The following is a 25,157-nucleotide window of genomic DNA, read 5'->3' as shown; positions in this document are numbered from 1 at the left end:
GTTTTATAGAAACTGCCAAATTACCTTCAAAAGTGAAAGTATTTATACTTAGGTATAAATCTAACGAAATATTTACAAGATCTATATGAGGTAAAGTACAGACCTCTGGTAGAGAAAATTTTAAAAGAACTAAATAAATGGAGAGATTCCATGTCCATGGATAGGAAGACTCAATAGTGTTAAGGTGTCAGTTCTTCCGAAGTTGCTGTATTGACTGAATGCAGTCCCAGTCAAAATCCCAGCAAGTTATTTTGTTTATATTGACAATTTGATTTTGAAGTTTATGTGGAGAGATAAAAGACCAAGGATAGCCAACACAGCGTTGAAGAAGCAATATAAAGTTGAAGGAGTAACCCTATACTATCCATCTTCAAGACTTAGTATAAAGCTACAGTAGTCAAGTGAAATGAAATGAAAGTCATTCAGTCATGTTCTACCCTTTGTGACCCATGGACTATACAGTCCATGGGATTCTCCAGGCAAGAATACTAGAGTGGGTAGCTTTTCCCTTCTCTAGGGGATCTTCCCAACCCAGGGGTCAAACCCAGGTCTCCCACATTGCAGGCAGATTCTTTACCAGCTGAGCCACAAGGGAAGCTCAAGAATACTGGTGTGGGTAGCCTGTCCCTTCTCCAGCGGATCTTTCTGATCCAGGAACTGAATGGGGGTCTCCTGCATTGCAGGTGGATTCTTTACCAGCTGAGCTAGCAGGGAGTTCAGTTCAGTTCAGTTCAGTCGCTCAGTCGTGTCTGACTCTTTGTGACCCCATGAACCGCAGCACGCCAGGCCTCCCTGTCCATCATCAACTCCTGGAGTCCACCCAAACCCATGTCATTGTGTCGGTGATGCCATCCAACCATCTCATCCCCTGTCGTCCCCTTCTCCTCCTGCCCTCAATCCCTCCCAGCATCACGGTCTTTTCAAATGAGTCAGCTCTCCACATCCAGTGGCCAAAGTATTGGAGTTTCAGCTTCAACATCAGCCCCTCCAATGAACACCCAGGACTAATCTCCTTTAGAATGGACTGGTTTGATCTCCTTGCAGTCCAAGGGACTCTCAAGAGTCTTCTCCAACACCACAGTTCAAAAGCATCAATTCTTCTGCACTCAGCTTTCTTTGTAGTCCAACTCTCACATCCATACATGACCACTGGAAAAACTATAGCCTTGACAAGACGGACCTTTGTAGGCAAAATAATGTCTCTGCTTTTTAATATGCTGTCTAAATTGGTCATAACTTTCCTTCCAAGGAGCAAGCGTCTTTTAATTTCATGGCTGCAATCACCATCTGCATTGATTTTGGAGCCCAGAAAAATAAAGTCAGCCACTGTTTCCACTGTTTCCCCATCTATTTGCCATGAAGTGATGGGACCAAATGCCATGATCTTAGTTTTCTGAATGTTGAACTTTAAGCCAACTTTTTCACTCTCTTCTTTCACTTTCATCAAGAGGCTCTTTAGTTCTTCTTCACTTTCTGTCATAAGGGTGGTATCATCTGCATATCTGAGGTTATTGATATTTCTCCCAGCAATCTTGATTCCAGCTTGCGCTTCCTCCATCCCAGCATTTCTCATGATGTACTCTGCATATCAGGAAAGCCCTACAGTAATCAAGACACTGCGCTATTAGGAAAATAATAGACAAGTAGATGGGTGTAACAGAATAGAGAGCTACAGGAGAAAAAACTAGGTGAATATTGATATGCTCCTCTTTACCTCTGATAGTTTTCCTTGCTTCAAAGCCTGCTTGTCTATAATTAATATAGCTACTCTTGCTTTATTTTGATCAATGTCAGCATGGTAGGTTTTCTCCAGCCACTTACTTTTAATTTTTATGGTTCTAGAATTGATGCTTTCAAACTGAGGTTCTTGAGAAGACTCTTGAGGGTCCCTTGGACAGCAAGTAGATTAAACTACTCAATCCTAAAGGAAACCAACCCTGAATATTCATTGGAAGGACTGATGCTGAAGCTGAAGCTCCAATACTTTGACCACTTGACGTGAAGAACCAACTCACTTGAAAAGACCCTGATGCTGGGAAAGATTGAGGGCAAGAGGAGAAGGGGGTGGTAGAAGATGAAATGGTTGGATGGCACCATATACTCAATGGACATGAGTGTGATAGTGAAGGACAGGGAACGCTGGTGTGCTACAGTTCATGGGATCGCAAAGAGTTGGACATGACTTAGCAACTGAACAACAAAATTTAAAGTGAGTTTCTTGTGACAACATACAGTTGGGTCAAGTCTCTTGATCCATCCTGGCAATCTCGGTCTTTTGACTGGCACATGTAGACCACTGACATTCAAAATGATTATTGTTACATTTGGATGAATATCTACCATATTTGTTGCTATGTTTTATTTGTTGCCCTTTTTGTCCTTATTTCATCTTCTACTCTTTTTCTGCCTTTGTCATTTTAATTGATTCCATTTTCTCTTTTTTTTAGCTCATCAGTTATATTCTGTTCTTTAATATTTTAGTGGTTATTCTAGAGTTTACAGTACACATTTACAATGAATACAAGTCTACTTTTAAATACTGCAATACAACTTCACTGACAGTGTGAGTACCTTATAACAAAATATTCCTAATTCCTCCTTCTTATCCCTGTGTCACTGTTGCCATTTATTTCACTAATATATAAGCATACATATGCATAGATGTGTATGTAGATGTATGATATATTCATAAGCATTGATTATCGAATCCATTGTAACTATTATTTTGAAAAAACTGTTATCTGTTAGATGAATTAAGAATAAGAAAAATAAAAGCTTGACCTAATTTTCACTTAATCCTTCTTTGATGCTCTTGCTTTCTTTATGTAGATTGAGTTTCTGACATAATAATTTCTTCTCTCTAAAGAACTTTAAATTTTTTGCAAGGCAGGTCTACTGGCAACACATTTTCTCAACTTTTGTTTGTCTGAGAAAGTATTTCTCTTTCACATTGAAGTTATTTGGAGAATAGCTTCATTGAGTAAAGAATTTTAGTTGGTAGTTTTTTTCTCTCCACACTTTAAATATTTGACTACATTCTCTTCTTTTTTGCATGGTTCCTGAAAAGAATCTGGATGTAACTCTTACCTTTGTTGCTGTATAGGTAATATGTTTTCACCCTCCTCTGGCTTCTTTTAAGAAATTTTCTTTATTTTCAATTTTTTTTTTGTAATTTGAAAATGATATGCCTAGGTGTAGGTTTTTTTTTTTTTTTTTTTTTTTTTTCCCATTTATTCCGTTTGTTGTTCTTGGAAATTCCTGGATCCATAGTTTGGTATCTGACCTTAACTTGGGGGAAATTACCAGCCATTATTTTTTCAAATATTTTTTCTATTCTCTTCTTTCTCCATCTGGTATACTCATTAAATTTAAGTCACACCTCTTTAAATTGCCCCCACAGCCATTGGATCCTAAGTTCTGTGATTTTCAGTCCTTTCTTCTCTTTGCTTTTCTGTTTTGGAGGTTTCTACCGAAGGGCCTTCAAGTTGAGTCTTTCCCCAGCTGTATCTTGTTTACTAGTAAACCCAACCCTTGTAACTCAACGGGTAAAGAATCCGCCTGCAATGTGGGAGACCTGGGTTTGATCCCTGGGTTGGGAGGATCCCCTGGAGAAGGAAATGGTTACTCACTCCAGTATTCTGGCCTGGAGAATTTCATGGCCTGTATAGTCCATGAGGTCGCAAAGAGTTGGACACGACTGAATAACTTTCACTCCAGTTCACTTGAGTAAACCCAACAAAGGCATTCTTCATTTTGTTTTCAACCTCTAGCATTTCTTTTTGGTCTTTCTTAGGATTTCCTTTTCTCAGCTTATGTTGTCCATCTGTTCTTGCATGTTGTCTATTTTACCTACTAGAGTCCTTTGCATTTTAATCATAATTGTTTTAAATTCCTGGCCTGATAATTCCAACATCCTTACCTTGTCTGATTTTGATGCTTGCTCAATATATTCAAATTGTGAGTTTTGCTCTTTGGTATGTGTTGTAAATTTTTTAATAGTCAGACATGATGTACCAGGGAAAAGGAACTGCTGTAAATAGGCCTTTAGTAACGTGGCTGTGAGGTGGGGCCACGGGGGTCTGTCTTTCAGGGAGCCTATGCCGCTGGACTGTGAACCTCACAAGTGTTTTTAATTTTTCTAGAAGGATACCCTTCTAAGTGAAAGAGGCTGGCTAGAGTGGGCTGGAGTTGAATAATACCTCTCTCCCAGGTGTTTAGGGCTCTGATAACCCCCAGCAGGTTAGTCTCTGGTTAATTAATTTCCCCTGAGGTCACTCCTTGTAAAGAGCAGAATGCTGTGGCTGCTTTCCTTTCCCTTCAGAAGCATGAGGGAATTTTCTCTAATATATTGTGGAAACTTGGTTGAGCTCCTGGATGTAAATCTCTCCAAACTGTGAGTGCTCACCCACAACTGGATCCCCCTGCAGCTCTTATCTCCCAGAGTTGTCCAAACTGTGCTTCAGCAATTTGTCAATTACAGACCTGGTTTTCCTAGCCTGGTACTGGTTCCTGTGGTCATTTTAGCTCATGACTCTGCTCCAGTGAGTTTCTTTCTATACTCACTTGTATGTCTTTCTGATCATGTGAATTCACAATTTGCCTTGTATTCTCACCTCTCTTATGGATCCTAGAAGGATTGTTGATTTTTCAGTATATTCAGCTTTTTACTTACTCTTTGGATAGAGTGGTAGCTTATAAGATCCTTACATTGGGAACTGGGAGTCTGTTTTATACATTTAAAATTTTTCATTTACTTTTTATCTAATAATATAGAACAATTATATATCCTCTTATGTTGTCTATGTAAAGAAGATTAACTTTCTTGACAGTCTAATCCTACAATATGGAAAGCTCAGGTTATTAAAAGACTAAAAACATTTATAACTTGGATTCTAGTAATTAAAGGTAGTCAAAGTTGAGAAGAAAACTCTGGTCTAAATATGGTCAATGATTTTCATTGATATGAAGTCAGAACTTGTGGTTTAAATGGCTGTTTCTTTAGCTTGTTGTATTACATTCTCTTTTTTTTTTTTTTTGCATATATCAGTATTTTATTAACAACTGCAGAATATTCTGTTTAAAGTTCCACAGATTAAAGACTGACATCACAGTCACATCAGAAGTAAATAAGAATGTGATTAAGAAGACTAAGTACAATGAGGGTAGTAATAGTTATGGTAACCACATGTATCGAGTACTTCTGTGTTATGCACTGTAACTTTCATATTTATTTCGTGCAAAAACTGTCATAGATATTCTATTGTTCCCATTTCAAAGATGAGACTATTTGGAAAAGTTAGACAGTTTGCCCTATATTAAGATCATAGAAAGTAGTAGATTTGATATAATAAAATACCAATGATCTTGAGAAATATAATACATGCCATATTTGAAAGCCAACCATCTCCTATTGAGAAATACAGTAATGTCTTTCCAACTGGGCTGGCCAAGTGAGATTTAGGAAAAATCAACACAGTGGGAAGGTTTGCAGATGAGAAATTTAAGTCCTCACAGAGAAAATGATAATAAGATTTAGAATTGGTCAAACTGCAAAAGTTCTTACCAAAAAAAAAAAGTCTTTGTAAATACTTGATTGTCTAACACAATCATACCCATTTTGAGCACTTACTGTGTGCTAATTTGTAAATTAGTTCATTTAATTTTCACAACTACCACAGGAGTTATTGGCAAAAGGTGGCAGTATCAGGATGCAAGCCAGAAAAATTGACCTGTTCCCCTACAGCCTATGTAATCAGCCACCATGCTATGACCAGGGACACTTTCACACCGTCAGCCTTCCTAATTTTCTTTTTTTTTTTAATTTATTTATTTGTTTTAATTGGAGGCTAATTGCTTTACAATATTGTAGTGGTTTTGCACACAATGACATGAGTCAGCCATGAGTATACATGTGTTCCCCATCCTGAACACCCTTTCACTTCCCTCCCCATCCCATCCCTCTGGGTCATCCCAGTGCAGCAGCCCTGAGCACCCTGTCTCATGCATCGGACCTGGACTGGCGATCTGTTTCACATATGATAATATACATGTTTCAATGCTATTCTTTCAAATCATCCCACCCTTTTCTTTTCTCACAAAGTCCGAAAGTCTGTTCTTTACATCTGTATCTCTTTTGCTGTCTCACATATAGCGTCATCATTGCCATCTTTCTAAATTCTATATATATGTATTAATATACTGTATTGGTGTTTTTCTTTCTGACTTACTTCACTCTGTATAATAGGCTCCAGTTTCATCCACCTCATTAGAACTGATTCAAATGCATTCTTCTTCATAGCTGAATAATATTCCATATTGTGTATATGTACCACAGCTTTCTTATCCATTCATCTGCTGATGGACATCTAGGTTGCTTCCATGTCCTGGCTATTGTAAACAGTGCTGTGATGAACATTGGGGTATACGTGTCTTTCAATTCTGGTTTCCTGGGTGTGTATGCCCAGCAGTGGAATTGCTGTGTCATATGGGAGTTCTATTTCCAATTTTTTAAGGAATTTTCACACTGTTCTCCATAGTGGCTATACTTGTTTGCATTCCCACCAACAGTGTAAGAGGGTTCCCTTTTCTCCACACCCGCTCCAGCATTTATTCCTTGTAGACTTTTAGATAGCAGCCATCCTGACTGGCGTGAGATGGTGCCTCACTGTGGTTTTAATTTGCATTTCTCTGATAATGAGTGATGTTGAGCATCTTCTCCAGTGTTTGTTAGCCATCTGTTTGTCTTCTTTGGAGAAATGTCTGTTTAGTTCTTTGGCCCATTTTTTGATTGGATCATTTATTTTTCTGGAATTCAGCTGCATGAGCTGCTTGTGTATTTTTGAGATTAATGCTTAGTTAGTTGCTTCATTTTCTATTATTTTCTCCGATTCTGCAGGATGTCTTTTCACCTTGCTTATAGTTTCCTTAGTTGTGCAAAAGCTCTTAAGTTTAATTAGGTCCCATTTGTTTATTTTTGCTTTTATTTCCATTACTCTGGGAGGTGGGTCCTGCTGTGATTTATGTCAGAGAGTGTTTTGCCTATGTTTTCCACTAGGAGTTTTATAGTTTCTTGGTCTTACATTTAGACATTTTATTTTTGTGTATGGTGTTATAAGGGAAGCGAGAAGGAAAGATATTTCCATTTGAATGCAGAGTTCCAAAGAATAGCAAGGAGAGACAAGAAAGCCTTCCTTAGCAATCAATGCAAAGAAATAGAGGAAAACAACAGAATGGGAAAGACTAGAGATCTCTTCAAGAAAATTAGAGATACCAAGGGAACATTTCATGCAAAGATGGGCTCAATAAAGGACAGAAATGGTATGGACCTAACGGAAGCAGAAGATATTAGGAAGAGGTGGCAAGAATACACAGAAGAAGTGTACAAAAAAAATCTTCACGACCCAGATCATCATGATGGTGTGATCACTCACCTAGAGTCAGACATCCTGGAATGTGAAGTCAAGTGAGCCTTAGGAAGCATCACTACGAACAAAGCTAGTGGAGGTGATGGAATTCCAGCTGAGCTATTTCAAATCCTGAAAGATGATGCTGTGAAAGTGCTGCACTCAATATGCCAGCAATATTGGAAAACTCAGCAGTGGCCACAGGACTGGAAAAGGTCAGTTTTCATTCCAATCCCAAAGAAAGGCAATGACAAAGAATGCTCAAATTACTGCACAATTGCACTCATCTCACACGCTAGTAAAGTAATGCTCAAAATTCTCCAAGCCAGGCTTCAGCAATACATGAACCATGAAATTCTGATGTTCAAGCTGGTTTTAGAAAAGGCAGAGGAACCAGAGATCAAATTGCCAACATCCACTGGATCATTGAAAAAGCAAGAGAGTTCCAAAAAAACATCTATTTCTTCTTTACTGACTATGCCAAAGCCTTTAACTGAGTGAATCACAATAAACTGGAAAATTCTGAAAGAGATGGGCATACCAGACCACCTGACCTGCCTCTTGAGAAACCTGTTTGCAGGTCAGGAAGCAACATTTAGAACTGGACATGGAACAACAGACTGGTTCCAAATAGGAAAAGGAGTACGTCAAGGCTGCATATTGTCACCCTGCTTATTTAACTTATATTCAGAGTACATCATGAGAAACGCTGGACTGGAAGAAGCACAAGCTGCAATCAAGATTGCCAGGAAAAATATGAATAACCTCAGATATGCAGATGACACCACCCTTATGGCAGAAAGTAAAGAAGAACTAAAGAGCCTCTTGATGAAGGTGAAATAAGAGAATGAAAAAGTTGGCTTAAAGTTCAACATTCAGAAAACTAAGATCATGGCATCCAGTCCCATCACTTCGTGCCAAATAGATGGGGAAACAGTGGCTGACTTTATTTTTCTGGGCTCCAAAATCGCTGTGGATAATGATTGCAGCCACGAACTTAAAAGACGCTTACTCTTTGGAAGGAAAGTTATGACCAACCTAGACAGTGTATTAAAAAGCAGAGACATTACTTTGCCAACAAAGGTCTGTCTAGTCTAGGCTATGGTTTTTCCAGTGGTCATGTATGGATGTGAGAGTTGGACTATAAAGAAAGCTGAGCACTGAAGAATTGATGCTTTTGAACTGTGGTGTTGGAGAAGACTCTTGAGAGTCCCTTGGACTGCAAGGAGATCCAACCAGTCCATCCTAAAGGAGATCAGTCCTGGGTGTTCATTGGAGGGACTGATGTTGAAGCTGAAACTCCAATACTTTGGCCACCAGATGTAGAGAGCTGACTCGTTTGAAAAGACCCTAATGCTGGTAAAGATTGAGGGCAGGAGGAGAAGGGGACAACAGAGGATGAGATGGTTGGATGGCATCACTGACTCAATGGACATGAGTTTGGGTAAACTCCAGGAGTTGGTGATGGACAGGGAGGCCTGGAGTGCTGCAGTTCATGGGGTCGCAAAGAGTCAGACATAACTGAGCGACTGAACTGATGCTGTTAGAAAGTGTTTGAGTTTCATTCTTTCACAAGTGGTTGACCAGTTTCCCCAGAACCACTTGTTAAAGAGATTGTCTTTTCTCCATTGTATATTCTTGCCTCTTTTGTCAAAGATAAGGTGTCCATAGGTCTCCATGGATTTATCTCTGGGCTTTCTATTTTGTTCCACTGATCTATATTTCTGTCTTTGTGCCAGTACCATACTGTCTTAATGACTGTGGCTTTGTAGTAGAGACTGAAGTTGGGTGGGTTGATTCCTCCAGTTCCATTCTTCTTTCTCAAGATTGCTTTGTTTATTCGAGGTTTTCTGTATTTCCATACTAATTGTGAAAGTATTTGTTCTTGTTCTGTGAAAAATACCATTGGTAGCTTGATAGGGATTGCATTGAATCTATATGATTGCTTTGGGTAGTCTACTCATTTTCACTATATAGATTCTTCCAATCCATGAGCACGGTATATTTCTCAATCTATTTGTGTCATCTTTGATTTCCTTCATCAGTGTTTTATAGTTTTCTATACATAGGTCTTTTGTTTCTTTAGGTAGATTTATTCTTAAGTATTTTATTCTTTTTGTTGCAATGGTGAATGGAATTGTTTCCTTAATTTCTGTTTTGTCATTGTTAGTGTATAGGAATGCAAGGGATTTCTGTGTGTTAATTTTATATCCTGCAACTTTACTATATTCATTGATTAGCTCTAGTAATTTTCTGGTGGTGTCTTTAGGGTTTTCTATGTAGAGGATCATGTCATCTGCCAACAGAGTTTTACTTCTTCTTTTCCAGTCTGGATTCCTTTTATTTCTTTTTTTTTTCTGATTGCTGTGGCTAAAACTTCCAAAACTATGTTGAATAGTAGTGGTGAGAGGGGGTACCCTTGTTTTGTACCTGACTTTAGGGGAAATGCTTTCAATTTTTCACCACTGTGGCATTGAGGATAATGTTTGCTGTGTGTTTATCATATATGGCTTTTTTTAGGTTGAGGTATGTTCCTTCTATGCCTGTTTTCTGGAGGATTTTTATCATAAATGGATGTTGAATTTTGTCAAAGGCTTTCTCTGCATCTATTGAGATAATCATATGGTTTTTATCTTTCAATTTGTTAATGTGGTGTATCACATTGAATGATTTGTGAATACTGAAAAATCCTTGCATCCCTGGGATAAAGCCCACTTAGTCATGATGTATGATGTACATTATTTAAATCTATATTATTTACTCCATAGAATCCTAGTTAGCTTAAAAAATAATATTAGTCCCTTTTGCTTTCAGATGCTTTAATATTTGTGCCTATTGGGTCTCTATACCTAAATACCTTGGATTACCAACTTCTCATGAAATATAAATTATAGGTATATAAATATGGTAGGTGTTCCCTAAAAGTCACATTTACCTTAATCTATCATGAAATTTATATTATAAATCCCCCCTTTTCCTATTTGTGTTAAAATTAGGAGTTGTAGTCTCTTGTGTTCTAGAGTTTTGTAATTTATTTAGGATTTATTCACTTAACAAGTATTGTGAGTATTTTTTCAGGTGATAAGGAACAGTAATCAATACATAGAGTTATCTGTTCTAATGGAATTCACAGTTTAGTGACAAATTTTTAGGATATTATTCAATAATTATCACAACATATTGTATAATCATATGCTATATAGTCATAATCTAGAGTTCACATTTAGGGAGATCAGGCATAAGAGGCATATTTTTCATATTGGCTCATTCAGTATCCACTCGTAACTCCTTTTAGACTTCCTTTTTTTTAACTAGACAGTCTGAAAAGGTAAAATCTACATTTTTAAGATTTTTGGACCTGATATTCCCCTAGAGAAGCTAGACTCCTTATCGAGAAGCTCCTGAGGGACACTAGAGAGGCAATCTGAAGTAACAATGTGTGAAATCATAGCTGTGGCAGTCCTGATGCAAAGTCTACATCATAATCTCCAGCAACATGGGGACTAAGCAGTGGGCATTGGTTGCAGTGGGCTGTCCACCGGAACATTCCTGCGGCGTGGTGTACATTTCTCCAGGACGTATGCCTCTTGCTTGGCTTTGTAACAACAAACCTTGGCTTCCTGGCCCTTGCAGAAATTCTTTAAGTTATCTTAATACTTCTGAAATAATTCCTTTTCTGATTAACACAGCTGAAGGAGACTCTGTTTACTATAACAAGGACCATAACAATAGTGTATGCGTTCTAAGTCTCCATTAAAAATCTCTCTTCGGGAGTTTAGGTTTTGACTAATCCCGAATCTGAGATCATATGTGAATTCATGAACTTGTGGTGCCCATGACCCATAGTTGTATAACTCAAAATCTTTACTAATTTGTGTTGAGAGCTTGGAATTTGATTTCTGATAGGGATTTTTGTTATTGTTTTTACTTTTTTTTTAACTTAGCCTTAAGACTCCATACCAACTGTAAACTCTCTTGAAGCTTATTCCACAAACTAGAAAGGTTTTTCAGACTGAGATTTATGAAGCTCTGCTGCCAAATATTGGATTTAAAATCCTAGTCTCCCACTTTCAAGATATCAAGATCTGAACTCTTAAGGTTTGCTCATTTATCACTGTTTTTTCCCCTTCATTTCTATTAAAAGCACATGTAGCACTTACTTTCTTCATTTTGAGTTTATAAAGTGTTAAAATACTTTTTTAATTTTGTGATTTGCTAGTGAGGTCACAGTCACGTAGACTGTTCTTCTATATTGCAGTAAGTCTGTTTTAAAATGTCCACCAACAATCAAAAATGTTTAGCATGAATTCTCATTAAATTGTAACATTTATGAGCTGACAATTTCTTACAAAAAGGACAGCAGTTGGTATGCAGTCATGGGGAAAGAAAAAATATTGAAAGAATAAAAAAATTTTTATGTATTACCAGCACCATCTCTGGTAGAAGCTAGTTTGTTTTGGAGCATTAGAACTGATTATCTAGAACTGTACTGTTGAATATGTTAGCTATTAGTCAGATTTGGCTATTGAAACTTAAACTAATTACATTAAATGAATTTAAAAATTCAGTTACATTAGCTACATTTCAAGGGCTCTGTAGCCACATGTGCTAAAGGCTAATGTGTTGGATTCTTGCTATTGTGTCAGACACTGTTCTCATCATTGGCATTACTCAGGAATATAGTCCCTGTCCTAAGGAGCTGCCTCTAGTCAAGGAAAAGAGAAATTGAATACATAACCTAGTTAAAAAAATTAAGAACACTTTAGGTATTGGTATGTTTAATGAAAAATATAAAATAGGGTAATATTATAGTGACTAGAGGGCTGCCCAATAGGTAGATTTATAAGTGAAGGTTCTTTGGATTACCAGTTGAATGGTAACAAAACAAAATCTTAGTGTGTACAAAGCAGATACAATAATGGGGACAGAGGCTTAAGACAGAAAAAAACCTCAGCACATTTAAGGTACAGACAAAAGGCCAGTGTGCCTGGAGATTAGTGAAAGGGAGGAGAGTAGAAGGAGATGAAATTGAAGACATTGGCCTAAGAGTTTGACTTTTCTCTTGGTTATAGCAGGAAGCTTTTGAAGAATTTCAAACAGAAGAGCACATGATCTAATATATATTACCAAAGTCATGAATAAAATGAGAGCAGGACAAATTTTTACAGAAGTGACTTACGAACTGAGTTTGAAAGTATTGTTTCTTCATCATCATTTACTTTGCTCATTTCCAAGATAAGGGGAAAGGAAGTCCTGCCTTATAGTGCCTAGTAATAGACTATTATTTCAGTCCATTTAGTGGACTTTTTGGGGCAGAGATCTTGGTGTACGGAGAGAGTGGACTGGGGACTGGGGTGGTGGATTGAGAGTGGATGAGCAGGTTGCTTTTTAATATGCTGTCCAAGTTGGTCATAACTTTTCTTCCAAGGAGCAAGCGTCTTTTAATTTCATGGCTGCAATCACCATCTGCAGTGATTTTCGAACCCCAAAAAATAAACTCTGTCACTCTTTCCACTGTTCCCCCATCTATTTGCCATGAAGTGATGGGACCAGATGCCATGATCTTAGTTTTCTGAATGTTGAGCTTTAAGCCAATTTTTTCATTCTCCTCTTTCACTTTCATCAAGAGGCTCTTTAGTTCTTCTTCACTTTCTGCCATAAGGGTAGTGTCATCTGCATATCTGAGGTTATTCATATTTCTCCTGGCAATCTTGATTCCAGCTTGTGCTTCATCCAGCCCAGCGTTTCTCTTGATGTACTCTGCATATAAGTTAAATAAGCAGGGTGACAATATACAGCCTTGACCAACCTAGACAGCATATTAAAAAGCAGAGACATTTCTTTGCCAACAAAGGTCTGTCTAGTCAAGTCTATGGGTTTTCCAGTATTCATGTATGGATGTGAGAGTTAGACTATAAAGAAAGCAGAGTGCTGAAGAATTGATGCTTTTGAACTGTGGTGTTGGAGAAGACTCTTGAGAGTCCCTTGGACTGCAAGGAGAGCCAACCAGTCCAACCTAAAGGAACTCGGTCCTGAATATTCTTTGGAAGGACTGATGTTGAAGCTGAAACTTCAATACTTTGGCCAGGTGTGAAGAACTGGCTCATTTGAAAAGACCCTGATCCTGGGAAAGATTGAAGGTGGGAGGAGAAGGGGACGACAGAGGATGAGATGGTTGGATGGCATCACCAACTCAATGGACTTGAGTTTGAGTAAACTCCCAGATGTGGTGATGGACAGTGAGGCCTGGCGTGCTGCAGTTCCTGGAGTCACAGAGTCAGACACAACTGAGCGACTGAACTGAACTGAGCAGGTTGCATTTACTGGGGAGAAACCAGTATGCCCATTTCATGTAAGTTGTAAAGAGAAAATAAAAATGATCACATGTAAAATTTCCTTCAAGTAAACGTTCTGAAATGATTTCTTATCCTATCTCACTATTATAAAAACTAAGGGTTGAAATATTCCGGATATCAATTAGCTACCTGCCTAGGACTTTTTTGAAGCCCCATTAATGCAAATGTAATGGGGCAGGTGTAAGTTTAAAGCACCTGAGGATAATATTTTTCAACTTGTTTGCATTGTTTAATGAGACAGTGAATTCAGTAGACTTCAAATGTGCCCTGTTTTATTAATTATTGTGTTATTAACTTAAACAGGTTACTGGAAGCACTAGTCACATCTCCATTGCCTAGTGTTAGTACTCTGGATAATAACTGGGGACAACAGGTATTAATCCCTACATTATTGGTTCATGAGAAAGAGATCCCCTTACATGTGAGTGATTTCAAAGGAAAATACATACATATGCATGAGAAAAAGAGGAAAAAATTATGAGAATTTAGATCAAAAACCCCTGAATTTTACATCCTCTCTTTCTTTTCATGCAGGACGTTAATTAGATGGACAATGTAAGTTTGTGTTAATAGGTACCAGTTATTGTTCCATTTTGCTCATTTTCCCAGTCTTTGGTGGTTTTATGGGTTTTAATTTTAGTGTAAGAATAAGAAAAACAGTTGAATTCTGCACTCCTCTATGTTTTTCTTAGTCTCCTGGTGTGTATTTTAGCTTTCCTCATGGGATTACCAGTAAGCAAGTTACAGTGGTGTACACTATTGCCCTAGTGGTCCCAAACAGTTAATACCCTAGCGCCTTAATGATTAGTGTCTGTGTGCTTAGGTAATTTAAATTGTTCCTCGGTAGCTCAGGATATGTTGAACTGAAGTGACACTGATAATAGCTGGGCTGGTTAGGAATATGAGCAAAATTTGTGTTTTAGGGCCTAATTGATGGATCAAGAGAATGCAGCTGTCATAATTAAGAAGAAAAGACATTGAAGCCACCATAGACACAAGATGCCGCTCTGATAGATTGAACCTACAAACTGTGGCGTGGCCCAGGCATACATACGCAGTTTTGTTTCCTTTAATATCTCTTCTGTTAGGGTGTGAGTCTAGCCTTAGGCATGGTCTGAGAAAGCATTATTACTCAGTTGCCAATGGCCTAGATTTAAGATTCTCATCCACTCCTAAATTGGTGAGATTTATCAAACAGGACATAATGAATAGGTAAGGAAACGCATTTGCCTTTTCTCTTGACTGAATTAATTGCATCTAAATGACAAGGGTTCTGTTTCTGAGTCACACTTGTCATTGAACTGTTCTGCTAGTTAAAATCATGTGGATTTTCTGCCTATCTTCTAAAAAATGCTAATTTCTATACCATTATTGGAATCAGAAAAAAAAAATGGCATGTAAAGTGAAATACAGATCAAGATTAATAAGGTAGTTTTCCAGTTTTTGCCCGATGAACCAATTTGGGCAATTTTGTGCTATGAATCCTTGTCTGTGCTAATTGGAATAAGAAGGGAAAGCAGAGTTTCCTGCCCTTTTGTTCCTCCTGGATTTAAAATCAATTGAACAGATGCAGTGATATAAAGCTGCATTTAAGTCTCTTATATTTTTCTTTATAGACACAATTGTGAATCGTGTTCTTCCTGCGTTTGTAATTAGAGGGTGAAACGGATGGCAAAGGCTCAGTGTAAAGAGACGTCCATTAAAATAAATTATGCTGCCAAGTGATTGCTCAGTCCAAGAGGCGGACTCAGTTTGCCCCACGTGAAAGAAAGAAGTTGAACATAGACGTTTTGAAGAAACCTTGTTATGCAGGGCAAAGTAACTCAGTCACTGGACCATATATGAAAATGCTAAAACTAAAGATGCATAAATAACTTTATCTTTTTTAAAAAAAAGAAAATGAGCATTGCTGTAGGTGAGAACTGAAGTCAGATAGAAGCCCTTCTAAGTACAATTTAATGTACTAACCATATCTGCTTCTGATGTGTAAGGAATCTGTGGTCACTTTTTTCTCTTAAATTTTAGCCATTCTTACAGAAGCCAATGAAGCATTACTAGCCATGATTTGAGATACACCCCTTTAAGTATTAAGTGTATATTTAGGAAGGAAACATGCTTAAGATATTTTAGCTGTCATGTGAGGCAGCATAACATAGTGGTTAAGAACAGGGATTCTGGAGTCAGCCCTCCTGGGTTTTGAATTGCATCTGTCGTTGACTCTTTGAGTGACGTTGGGGAAATTGTATGACAATTCTATACTGTAGTTCCTTCCTGTGTCAAGTTGGAATAAGTAAAAATGCAAATCTCAATGGTGACCAGAATTTAATGTCATCCCTATATTTTATGCTTATTTAATATTTTTTAAACTAAAAGCTTTAATAAATCATTTGTTTCCAAAAAGAGGCGACGACAGTTTTTCTGCCAAAAAAGTGGAAGTGCTTTTAAGTTTAAAATTTAATTAATTGCCTAAAATTTAAGACAGATCTATATTTAACTGCAAGTCTCAGATTCTCAGCTTGAAAAAATTCCTTGCCTGGTGCTTACGTTTTTGACCTGAGCTGGAGAACTTCAGTTTCATGTTGATAACAGTGTTAGATTTTAACAGAGAGAAATTTCAGGAAAGAAACAATGCTGTTATTTTATTAGCTCATTATGTGAGATGCCTCAATTTGAGTGACATGAACATGTATATTTCTCTATCAACCAATATAAAAATATTTTTGATGCCTTTATATTTGCACTATACTGGGCACTGCATCTTAAGAATGACTCAGATTCTGCTCACAGGGAGCTTGTTTTTACAGGATGAACATCTGTCTTTTCAATCCTGTTCTCCCTGCAATAAACACAAGAGAGGAGAAGAAAGGTCCAGAGACCTCTGGGACCATCTGAGAGATTATTAGAACCTGCAAATCCTAGGGTTTACTCAGTCTGTAGAATTACAACCAGAATTTGAGTATTGTGTCAACTTCATGTGTAAACTTAGTTGTTACTTCACCTTCTTGAAAGTAAGTTTGCAGCTCTTAGAACTGTTAAGTGGAATAATTACATTGATCTAGTGCAGTTTCTTGGAGAAGGCAATGGCAACCCACTCCAGTACTCTTGCCTGGAAAATCCCATGGACGGAGGAGCCTGGTAGGCTGCAGTCCATGGGCTCCCTAAGAGTCGGACATGACTGAGCGACTTCACTTTCACTTTTCACTTTCATGCACTGGAGAAGGCAATGGCAACCCACTCCAGTGTTCTTGCCTGGAGAATCCCAGGGACAGAGGAGCCTGGTGGGCTGCTGTCTATGGGGTCACACAGAGTTGGACACGACTGAAGCGACTTAGCAGCAGTCGCAGCAGTGAAGTTTCTGGAATATATTTGATATTCAATAAGCAGATGGAGTAACATTCTCTCTTTTCTTTTAGATTACACCCCAAATAACTTGCTATTGAGCATTTACATTAATGCACTCAAGCACTTCATCTCTGAGTTAGAAGGATTTCATAAAGTCAAGAACAAGAAAAGCTTTGTATCTTTTAATATTTGACTCAAGATCTTAGACTCTGCAATATGAACAATAAAAAATGAAAAATAAATAATGGAGGGAAAAATATAAAACATCCTTCTATGTGGTCAGTATATTGTCCGCTACAAGGAAAAACCTAACGCAACCAACTGACAAATTATGAGAAATAGTAAAATAGATCAAAATGATTTTACATAAAGTCAACATACAAAAATCATTTTTTACAAATAAATGTGTGTGTGCTCGGTTGCCCAGTCATGTCCAGCCCTTTGTGGCGGCATGGGCTGTAGCCCACCAGGCTCCTCTGCCCATGGATCTGCCAGCAGGAACACTGGAGTGGGTTGCCATGCCCTCCTCCAGGGGACCTCCCCGACCCAGGGAGCAAACCTGTGTCTCTTGTGTCTCCTACATTAGTAGGAGAATTCTTGACCACTAGCAACACCTGGGAAGCCCTTAAAAATAAATAGCCATTGATTAAAAATGTGAAAGGAAATGGTTCCATTAAAAATAAGAATATAAGTTATAAAGTAATAAGCATACACCTTGTACAATGTGTACAGCCTTTCTGTTGAAAATATAATACTTTAAAGCTAGACCTAAAAGAACAGCTGAATAAATGAAGAAATATATCATGTTTGTGGATGTAAAAGCCCAGTTTTCTGAAATTTTAATTTTCAAAATAATCAAGTTTGAATAATCATGAAATTTCTAGCAAAGATTTTGAACATGAAAGCCAACTCTAAAATTCATTTGGAATAGAAGTACAGAATATTAAAAACAACTAACCCATGTCCTATCTGATATCAAAACATAATTGAAAAGTGTAGTAAATAACAAGTTGAGATATTTATTTTTTTTTTTGTGATCTAGGGTATTTTCTTTTTTTTTTCCATTTATTTTTGTTAGTTGGGAGGTTGAGATATTTAATATGACAGAATCCAGAAATGGATACATAGAACTTTAACATGCCAAAAATGTCTTTTCAGATCCTTTAATAAAATATGGACTATTAATATAATAAAGTTGGGATAATTTTCTATCTACCAGAAAAATAATTCTTTGATTTCTATATCAAAAGATTCTCAGAGATATCTCCCAGATAGAGCAAAGGCCAATTGTTTTGTAAAAACAAAAAAACAGAAACAACAGAAATCAAAAATACATGAATATTTTACAAGAAAAATAGGAAAATATTTCTGTGACTTTAGAGCAAGATATTCTTTTTAAAAATTGTTAGAAGAAAACACAAGTAGGGACTTCCCTTGTGGTCCAGTAGTTAAGAGTCTGCTTTGCAATGCAGAGGACGTGGGTTCAGTCCTTGGTAGGGGAACTAAGATCCCATATGTCATGGAGCAGCTGAGCCCCCGTGTACTCCAGAGCCCAAGAGGCGAAACCTGAGAGCCTGGATGCCACAATTAAGACCTGACCCAGCCAAATAAATCACTTTTAAAAAAGAAAACACAAATAAAAATTGATAAATTTGGTCATGTCAAAATATTTCCAAAGACAAAAAACACCACAAAGTCAGAATCAGAGGCACGCTGATAGAAAACATTACAGCCTGCAACCTATAAAGAAATTCAGTGTATATCCAAGGAGAAAAATAAAGCACATAAGCAGTCAGAAGTCAGATGAGAAGAGTAGATAGTGAGATGAAAAGATCAACTACACTTACTTGCAAGTAGGAAAATAAACTTTGAGTTTTCACTCATCAGACTAGCAACAATTTAAGTGCCAATGTAAACAGTTATTGGGGAACAAGTATTCTATATTGACAGTAAGCATATAAAAGTATGGTAATTTTGAGGGTACTTGGATAGTTTCTATAAAAAAATTAATTTCTTATAATTACACTTCTAATTATTCTGGAGAAATTCCTACAAATGTCCAAGATGGCATGACCAGGAATGTTCACAGGATTATCTGAAACATAATACTAAAAGGAAAATAGAAATAACCAAGGAAAATAGAAATGACCTAAATAACTACCAAAAGAAAGCCAATAAATAAGTTATATAAATTATGATGCATTAATACCATGAAATACTTCGGGGCAGTTTTTTAAAAAAGAGGTGAAATTTGTGGACTGCTATGAAAAAATATATGACATACTTTTGGGTGAAGAGTTCAAGTTTCCAACTGATCTTTTCAGTGTAATACAATTAATGTAAAACACATGCTCATATTCAGAAAATAATACTGTATATCTAATGCAGAAATGGATAAAGTACTGGAGAAATTTGCATTCAACTGTTATTTGGTGAGATCCAGAGTGTTTGCAGACTGGGTGTGGTTTTTAGAAGGTGGCTTTAAGCTTTCTTGTAATACTTTAATATTTTCAAGGTGCATATTTGCATATATGTATGCACTCTATGTAACATATCTGTTTTACTCATATAACATCTATATTAAATATATTTAGATTTACACGTGGGCTTCCCTTGTGTCAGCTGGTAAAGAATCTGCCTGCAATGCGTGAGACCTGGGTTCCATCCCTGGGTTGCTAAGATCCCTTGGAGAAGGGAAAGGCTACACACTCCAGTCTTCTGGCCTGGAGAAATACCATGGACTGTATAGTCCGTGTGGTCACAAAGAGTCGGACACGACTGACTGAGCGATTTTCACTTTCACTTTTCATATTTATACATCTAAATACATCTATATCTACATATATCCATCTATATAAAACTTGCAGTTTTATAAGATTGGAAATTCTTTCAGAAGTGCAAATTCTCTTTAGTTGTAATAATTGTCTTTAATTAAGAATGGAATATTACTCAGCCATTAAAAAGAATTCATTTGAATCAGTTCTAATGAGATGGATGAAACTGGAGCCCATTATACAGAGTGAAGTAAGCCAGAAAGATAAAGATCATTACAGTATACTAACACATATATATGGAATTTAGAAAGATGGTAATGATAACCCTATATGCAAAACAGAAAAAGAGACACAGAAGTATAGAACAGACTTTTGGACTCTGTGGGAGAAGGCGAGGGTGGGATGTTTCGAGAGAACAGCATCGAAACATGTATATTATCTAGGCTGAAACAGATCACCAGCCCAGGTTGGATGCATGAGACAAGTGCTCGGGCCTGGTGCACCCGGAACACCCAGAGGGATCGGGTAGAGAGGGAGGTGGGAGGGGGGATCGGGATGGGGAATACATGTAACTCCATGGCTGATTCATGTCAATGTATGACAAAAACCACTACAATATTGTAAAGTAATTAGCCTCCAACTAATAAAAAATAAATGGGAAAAAAATGAAAAAAAAAAAAAAAGAATGGGCAAAAAGTATCATTCTGGCTTTCAGAGATTAGGGGTTATCTATAAACAAAGTGAAGGCACCAGTCAGTCGTGTCCAACCCTTTGGCACCCCTGACCAGTAGCCCGCCAGTCTCCTCTGTTCGTGGGCTTTCCTAGGCAAGAGCTGGAGTGGGTAGCCATTCCCTTCTTTTCCTTCTCCAGAGGATGTTCCCAACCCAGGGATCAAACCCAGGTCTCCTTCATTGCAGGCGGATTCTTTACCGTCTGAGACACCAAATTTAAAGGTTAAAAATTAATTTGGGCAGATGTCATGCAATAGAGAAAGACAAGTCAAGTCCTCATTACAAGGTTGTTCGGCATTTTGATAGTACGCGTTTCATCCTGAGTAACTAAAGAGACTGAGGGGCCACTAAAACTGACTCTTGTATTTTTGTTCACTTCATATTGAATTGTCATTAAAGGACAGTGATTCTCAGCCCATCAAGGTATCTTAAACTAGCAATTTGGGAACAACCTAGAATATAATGATTGTGCATGTGCTAAAACAGCAATAGATATTTTGTAGCTTCATCAAATAGATTTTTATTAGCAACACTCTTATTGTGATATTTTTTCTTATGCTCTGCATTTCAGTCTTAAATCTAGTTGAGTTTATTTGTTATCACCTCAGTTTGATATTGAAATAGCTGTAAAAATAAGATTATCATGTTCTTTACATTACAAATATTAAAAGACAGTTTAGAGAGGAAATTCATAATCAATCCTATTGTCTCTGTTAGTGGTTCAAATATTTCTCAAAATATAATCATAGCTTAGAAAATTGTCACATGAATATAGACTTTTTTTTGGCTTTAAGCAACAGAAATTTATTCTCACATTCCATAATAGAAGTCTGAAAGCAAAGTGTTGGCAGGGCTATACTTCCTTTGAAAGCTCTAAGGAAGAATCTTTCATATAAACATTTTTTTAAAAAGACATTTCTAGTTAAATTTAAAATTGTGTTGTAAAAGTCCTCGTGTGGGTTTGGCAATCTTAAGGCTGTGACAAAGTTATTTTGTTAAGATATAAAGGTATTTGAATTGGGGAGTAATTTTTTCCATAGAGAATACTATCAGAAATTTTAGACTTTACTAAAATATTGTCAAAACAGATTGAAAATATATTGTATCTTGTTTTTTTTAAAAAAACAATCTTCCTCAACAGCGCTCTGGCTTCTTAGAGTCACCGCAACATTAAATTGTGTTTTGATGTTGGGTTGGCCCTGGGAATCAACACTAAAGGACGCAGCTGCTCCCAGTACAGAATGGCTTGGAAACTCAGGATCGGGCACCACAGAGGGCTACCCAAGGCGTGTGAGAAGCACTGGTAAATGATGCTTGAGTAAAGAAGCATCTTCGAGACTTTAAAACTTTTTCTTTTAAAATAGAAAGATCTTTACCCAAAACCTTCTTAGAAGAATATGTTGATGAATTGGCTAACAGCAAGAACTTTGCCGGGCAAATCTCAGTAGAACTCTCACCCTATGTTTACTAGCTGTGTGATCCAAGACACTTTCCTTTAATTCTTTAAACCAGACCTGTAAAAGGGTGATAACAATACCCACCTAAACATTACTATGAGAATTAGTAAATGAGATATGCATGTAAACCACTTGGCATCTGGTATATAATCTATTCACAAAATAGTGTATTCCATCCAATCTAAGATACCAGCATCATAATATGTACCATTTTTATGGACTACAGTTAAAGAGAGAGACTGAAAACTGTGATAGAATTGAGAGGCATCTCCATTTCAGAAATGTTAACATGTAAGAATATGTGTATTAGAGTACATGGAATACAGTGGTGGTCTGAAGCCAAAGCCTGTAGAAGGATGCTCTTGGGAAAATGACCCTCACATCATCTAGTCTTTATTACACCAATTATTTGCATGTGTTAAGCTAGGTCATGTATAGCCAGAGACTCCAGAAAAAAAATCAGGCAGGAGTCAGGGGCCAGAAAGATATTTAGTATCTCCATCCCTTCTCTCCAGGAAAAAGGCAATAATAGCTTTTAAAACATGGCAGAATCCTCATTTTTTACAGGTTTTTTATCCAAAGTTACACGTCACCAGAACTTACGGAAATCCAGAAACACATACCTCTATCCAGTAGAATACTGTGTTATTTCCTGCTTTCTATAACCACTTCTTTGACTTTCCCTTATATTTTATGATTACATAAACTTAACATACTAAAAAAAAACATAAAATTGAAATATAATGATGACCTCCTTCATCAGACTCTTCTACCCCCAAATGTAATCATTGTAATGTATACTTATCAAGTCTTTAATAAGTATTTATTTTTTAAACACTCTTTGTGTGGGAATTTATAAAAACAATGAGATCTCTTCTTTTCTTTAGAAATAATATATAATGTATTTGTTGAGACACGTGTGCACTGGTCATTAGGCAATTCAGGCTTCTGAAGCAGGAATAGCTTCTATAACCTCTTTGATGGAGAGTCATCTCACCGATGCTTGGATACCTTCTGTGCTATGACAGCCTTGATTCAGTAACCCAGTACTGTCTTTCCATTTCCGGATACACCTAGTTTTTAGAGTGTTGTTTCTCCTTTTGTTAGAGTGAATCTGTGTCTCCAAAAGACCACACGTGATCCTTGTTCTTTTCTTAGTCACACCAATGATCTAACTGTCCTACATTCTAGTCAGAGACACAAATTAGATGACAGCTATTTTGTCTGATTTCTCTTCAAAGCTTGTCTCTTCTTTGCCTCGTATTAAAAATATTTTGAGAGCTAAATATGTGCTAGACAGTGCTCTCCATGATAGAAGTGGTTTCCTTCATGTAGCCTTTCAGTGATCCTTCATGTCTAACACCTACTGTTGACATCCTAGTCTTATGGTGGAAGAAATTGCCATGGAGAAGTTAGTAACCCTCCTCAGCTTTCCGCTGTGATAGGAGGTGGAGCCAGGAGTCAGCCTCTGGCCTTGAGGAAACATTATTTACTAGACTGGTGTGCTGCTTTTTAAAAATAGTATCACTCCCTCAGAGGTTCCCTACAATTGGTATTACATTTCTTAGGATATATTATACTTAATAAATGTCCTCTCTATAGAATTTCCAAAAGAAAACAACTCTTCAGAAGTGGCCTGATGCTTTGTGGGTGAAGGAAGCCTGTCCCCAGCCTTAGCAGTTAGGTAGGAGCACAGATTGTGACCCAAGTTTCTATTTGCTTCTTAAGCACATTCAGCATAGAAGAGGCTCTTTGAGAAAAGGGTGTTTCAAGTGAAAATTTTAAGGTCTTATTCTAAGCATTTGTTAAAATTCATACCTTCCATTTTAAGTTCATGCCATTGTTTGATCATTTTTTTAATCAGTGCAGACATTGGCATTTGTGTTTATTAAGGTTTATGGTTCATGTGAGGAGCTGAGAAATTTTTAAATTCTCCAGTGTGTTAGTTATTCCTCCTGGGAATAGTTAAGGAAATGGCAACCCACTCCAGTGTTCTTGCCTGGAGAATCCCAGGGACGGGGGAGCCTGGTGGGCTGCCGTCTTTGGGGTCGCACAGAGTTGGCCACGACTGAAGCGACTTAGCAGCAGCAGCAAGGCTTAATAGTTCAGTTATTTTTATGACTATATATTTATTCATTATAAGAAGTTAAGACATCTTCAAAGATAACTCAGCTGCTGAGGTACCAATGCTCAGTGTGGCTGAGTATCAATCTGCTCTATACTGTCTGCATGTCTCTACTTTTCTAGGTCAGAAAGCCATGTGCCCATTGGTAGGAGAAAACCATTCATGGTACCTGATGTCTTATTATTGTTATGAAGACTAAATGATCCTTGCAGTTAGTGGGAAACATTCTGACCCTCCCTAGAGACTAATGATAATCTCTATGTGTATGTGTGCTCAGCTGCACAGTTGAATCCAACTCTTTGTGACCCTGTGTACTGTAGAAGATCTACCCAACCCAGGGGTGAAACCCACATCCCCTGTATCTCCTGCATTGTAGGGAGATTCTTTACCCTCTAAGCCATTGAGCAAGGCCAATCTTTATATCATACCTTTTCTAAACTTAAATCATTTTTTATGACTATGACCATTTAAGTAGAAACATCATATATTTGATGTTAAAAGTGCTATTCTAATGGATACTTTTCTGAGATCTGAGACTTGATCAAAATTTATCTTCTGCAAAGTAATATACTTTGAGATTTCATAGATATCATCATATTACTCAGTTTTCATTCTTCACACTGAAAATTTACCCATTCCTCTGATAACTTAGAGTTTACTTTCTGAATATATAAGCTAAATTATGCTAAGAAGTGAAAGAACAATCTCAAGAAGTCAACACAGGTGTCTGTGGAGGATTTCTCTTTAAGGATGTGACATTTCTTGTATCTTTGTTTTTTGTTTTCCTTCTTGATGAAACCTAATGTTTGGTTTTTATGCTTTGTTTCATAAGTACATCTGTCTCATATCTTCAGAGAATAGTTTACAATGAGTTTTCACTTTGAAACATAACTGGTACAAAAGCAGTCCTTCTAATACTTTGGGTCTGTTTGCCAAAAAAATATTATTATATTTTTGCCTAAATTGACA

The 25,157-nt window shown here is 37.2% G+C and overlaps 1 protein-coding gene across 6 annotated transcripts in view; it reads left to right on the top strand.

Annotated features, from left to right (window-relative positions):
• The window catches only part of LOC122684422, a 438,645-nt gene that overhangs the window by 198,171 nt on the left and 215,317 nt on the right, over positions 1-25,157 (top strand). The window contains exon 6 of one of the 6 annotated variants that reach the window (XM_043888531.1): positions 2,448-2,608. The exons of the other annotated variants lie outside the window; for them this stretch is intronic. Within the exon in view, the coding sequence (XP_043744466.1) occupies positions 2,448-2,481 (34 nt within the window). The 3' untranslated portion in view covers positions 2,482-2,608. Of the gene's footprint in view, positions 1-2,447; positions 2,609-25,157 lie in introns of those variants that run through there. 6 annotated transcript variants of the gene reach the window in all.

Source organism: Cervus elaphus, chromosome 3, assembly GCF_910594005.1.
Source record: "Cervus elaphus chromosome 3, mCerEla1.1, whole genome shotgun sequence".
Taxonomy (NCBI): domain Eukaryota; kingdom Metazoa; phylum Chordata; class Mammalia; order Artiodactyla; family Cervidae; genus Cervus; species Cervus elaphus.
Note: the sequence above shows the minus strand (reverse complement) of the source record. Positions and strands in the feature narration are given on the sequence as shown.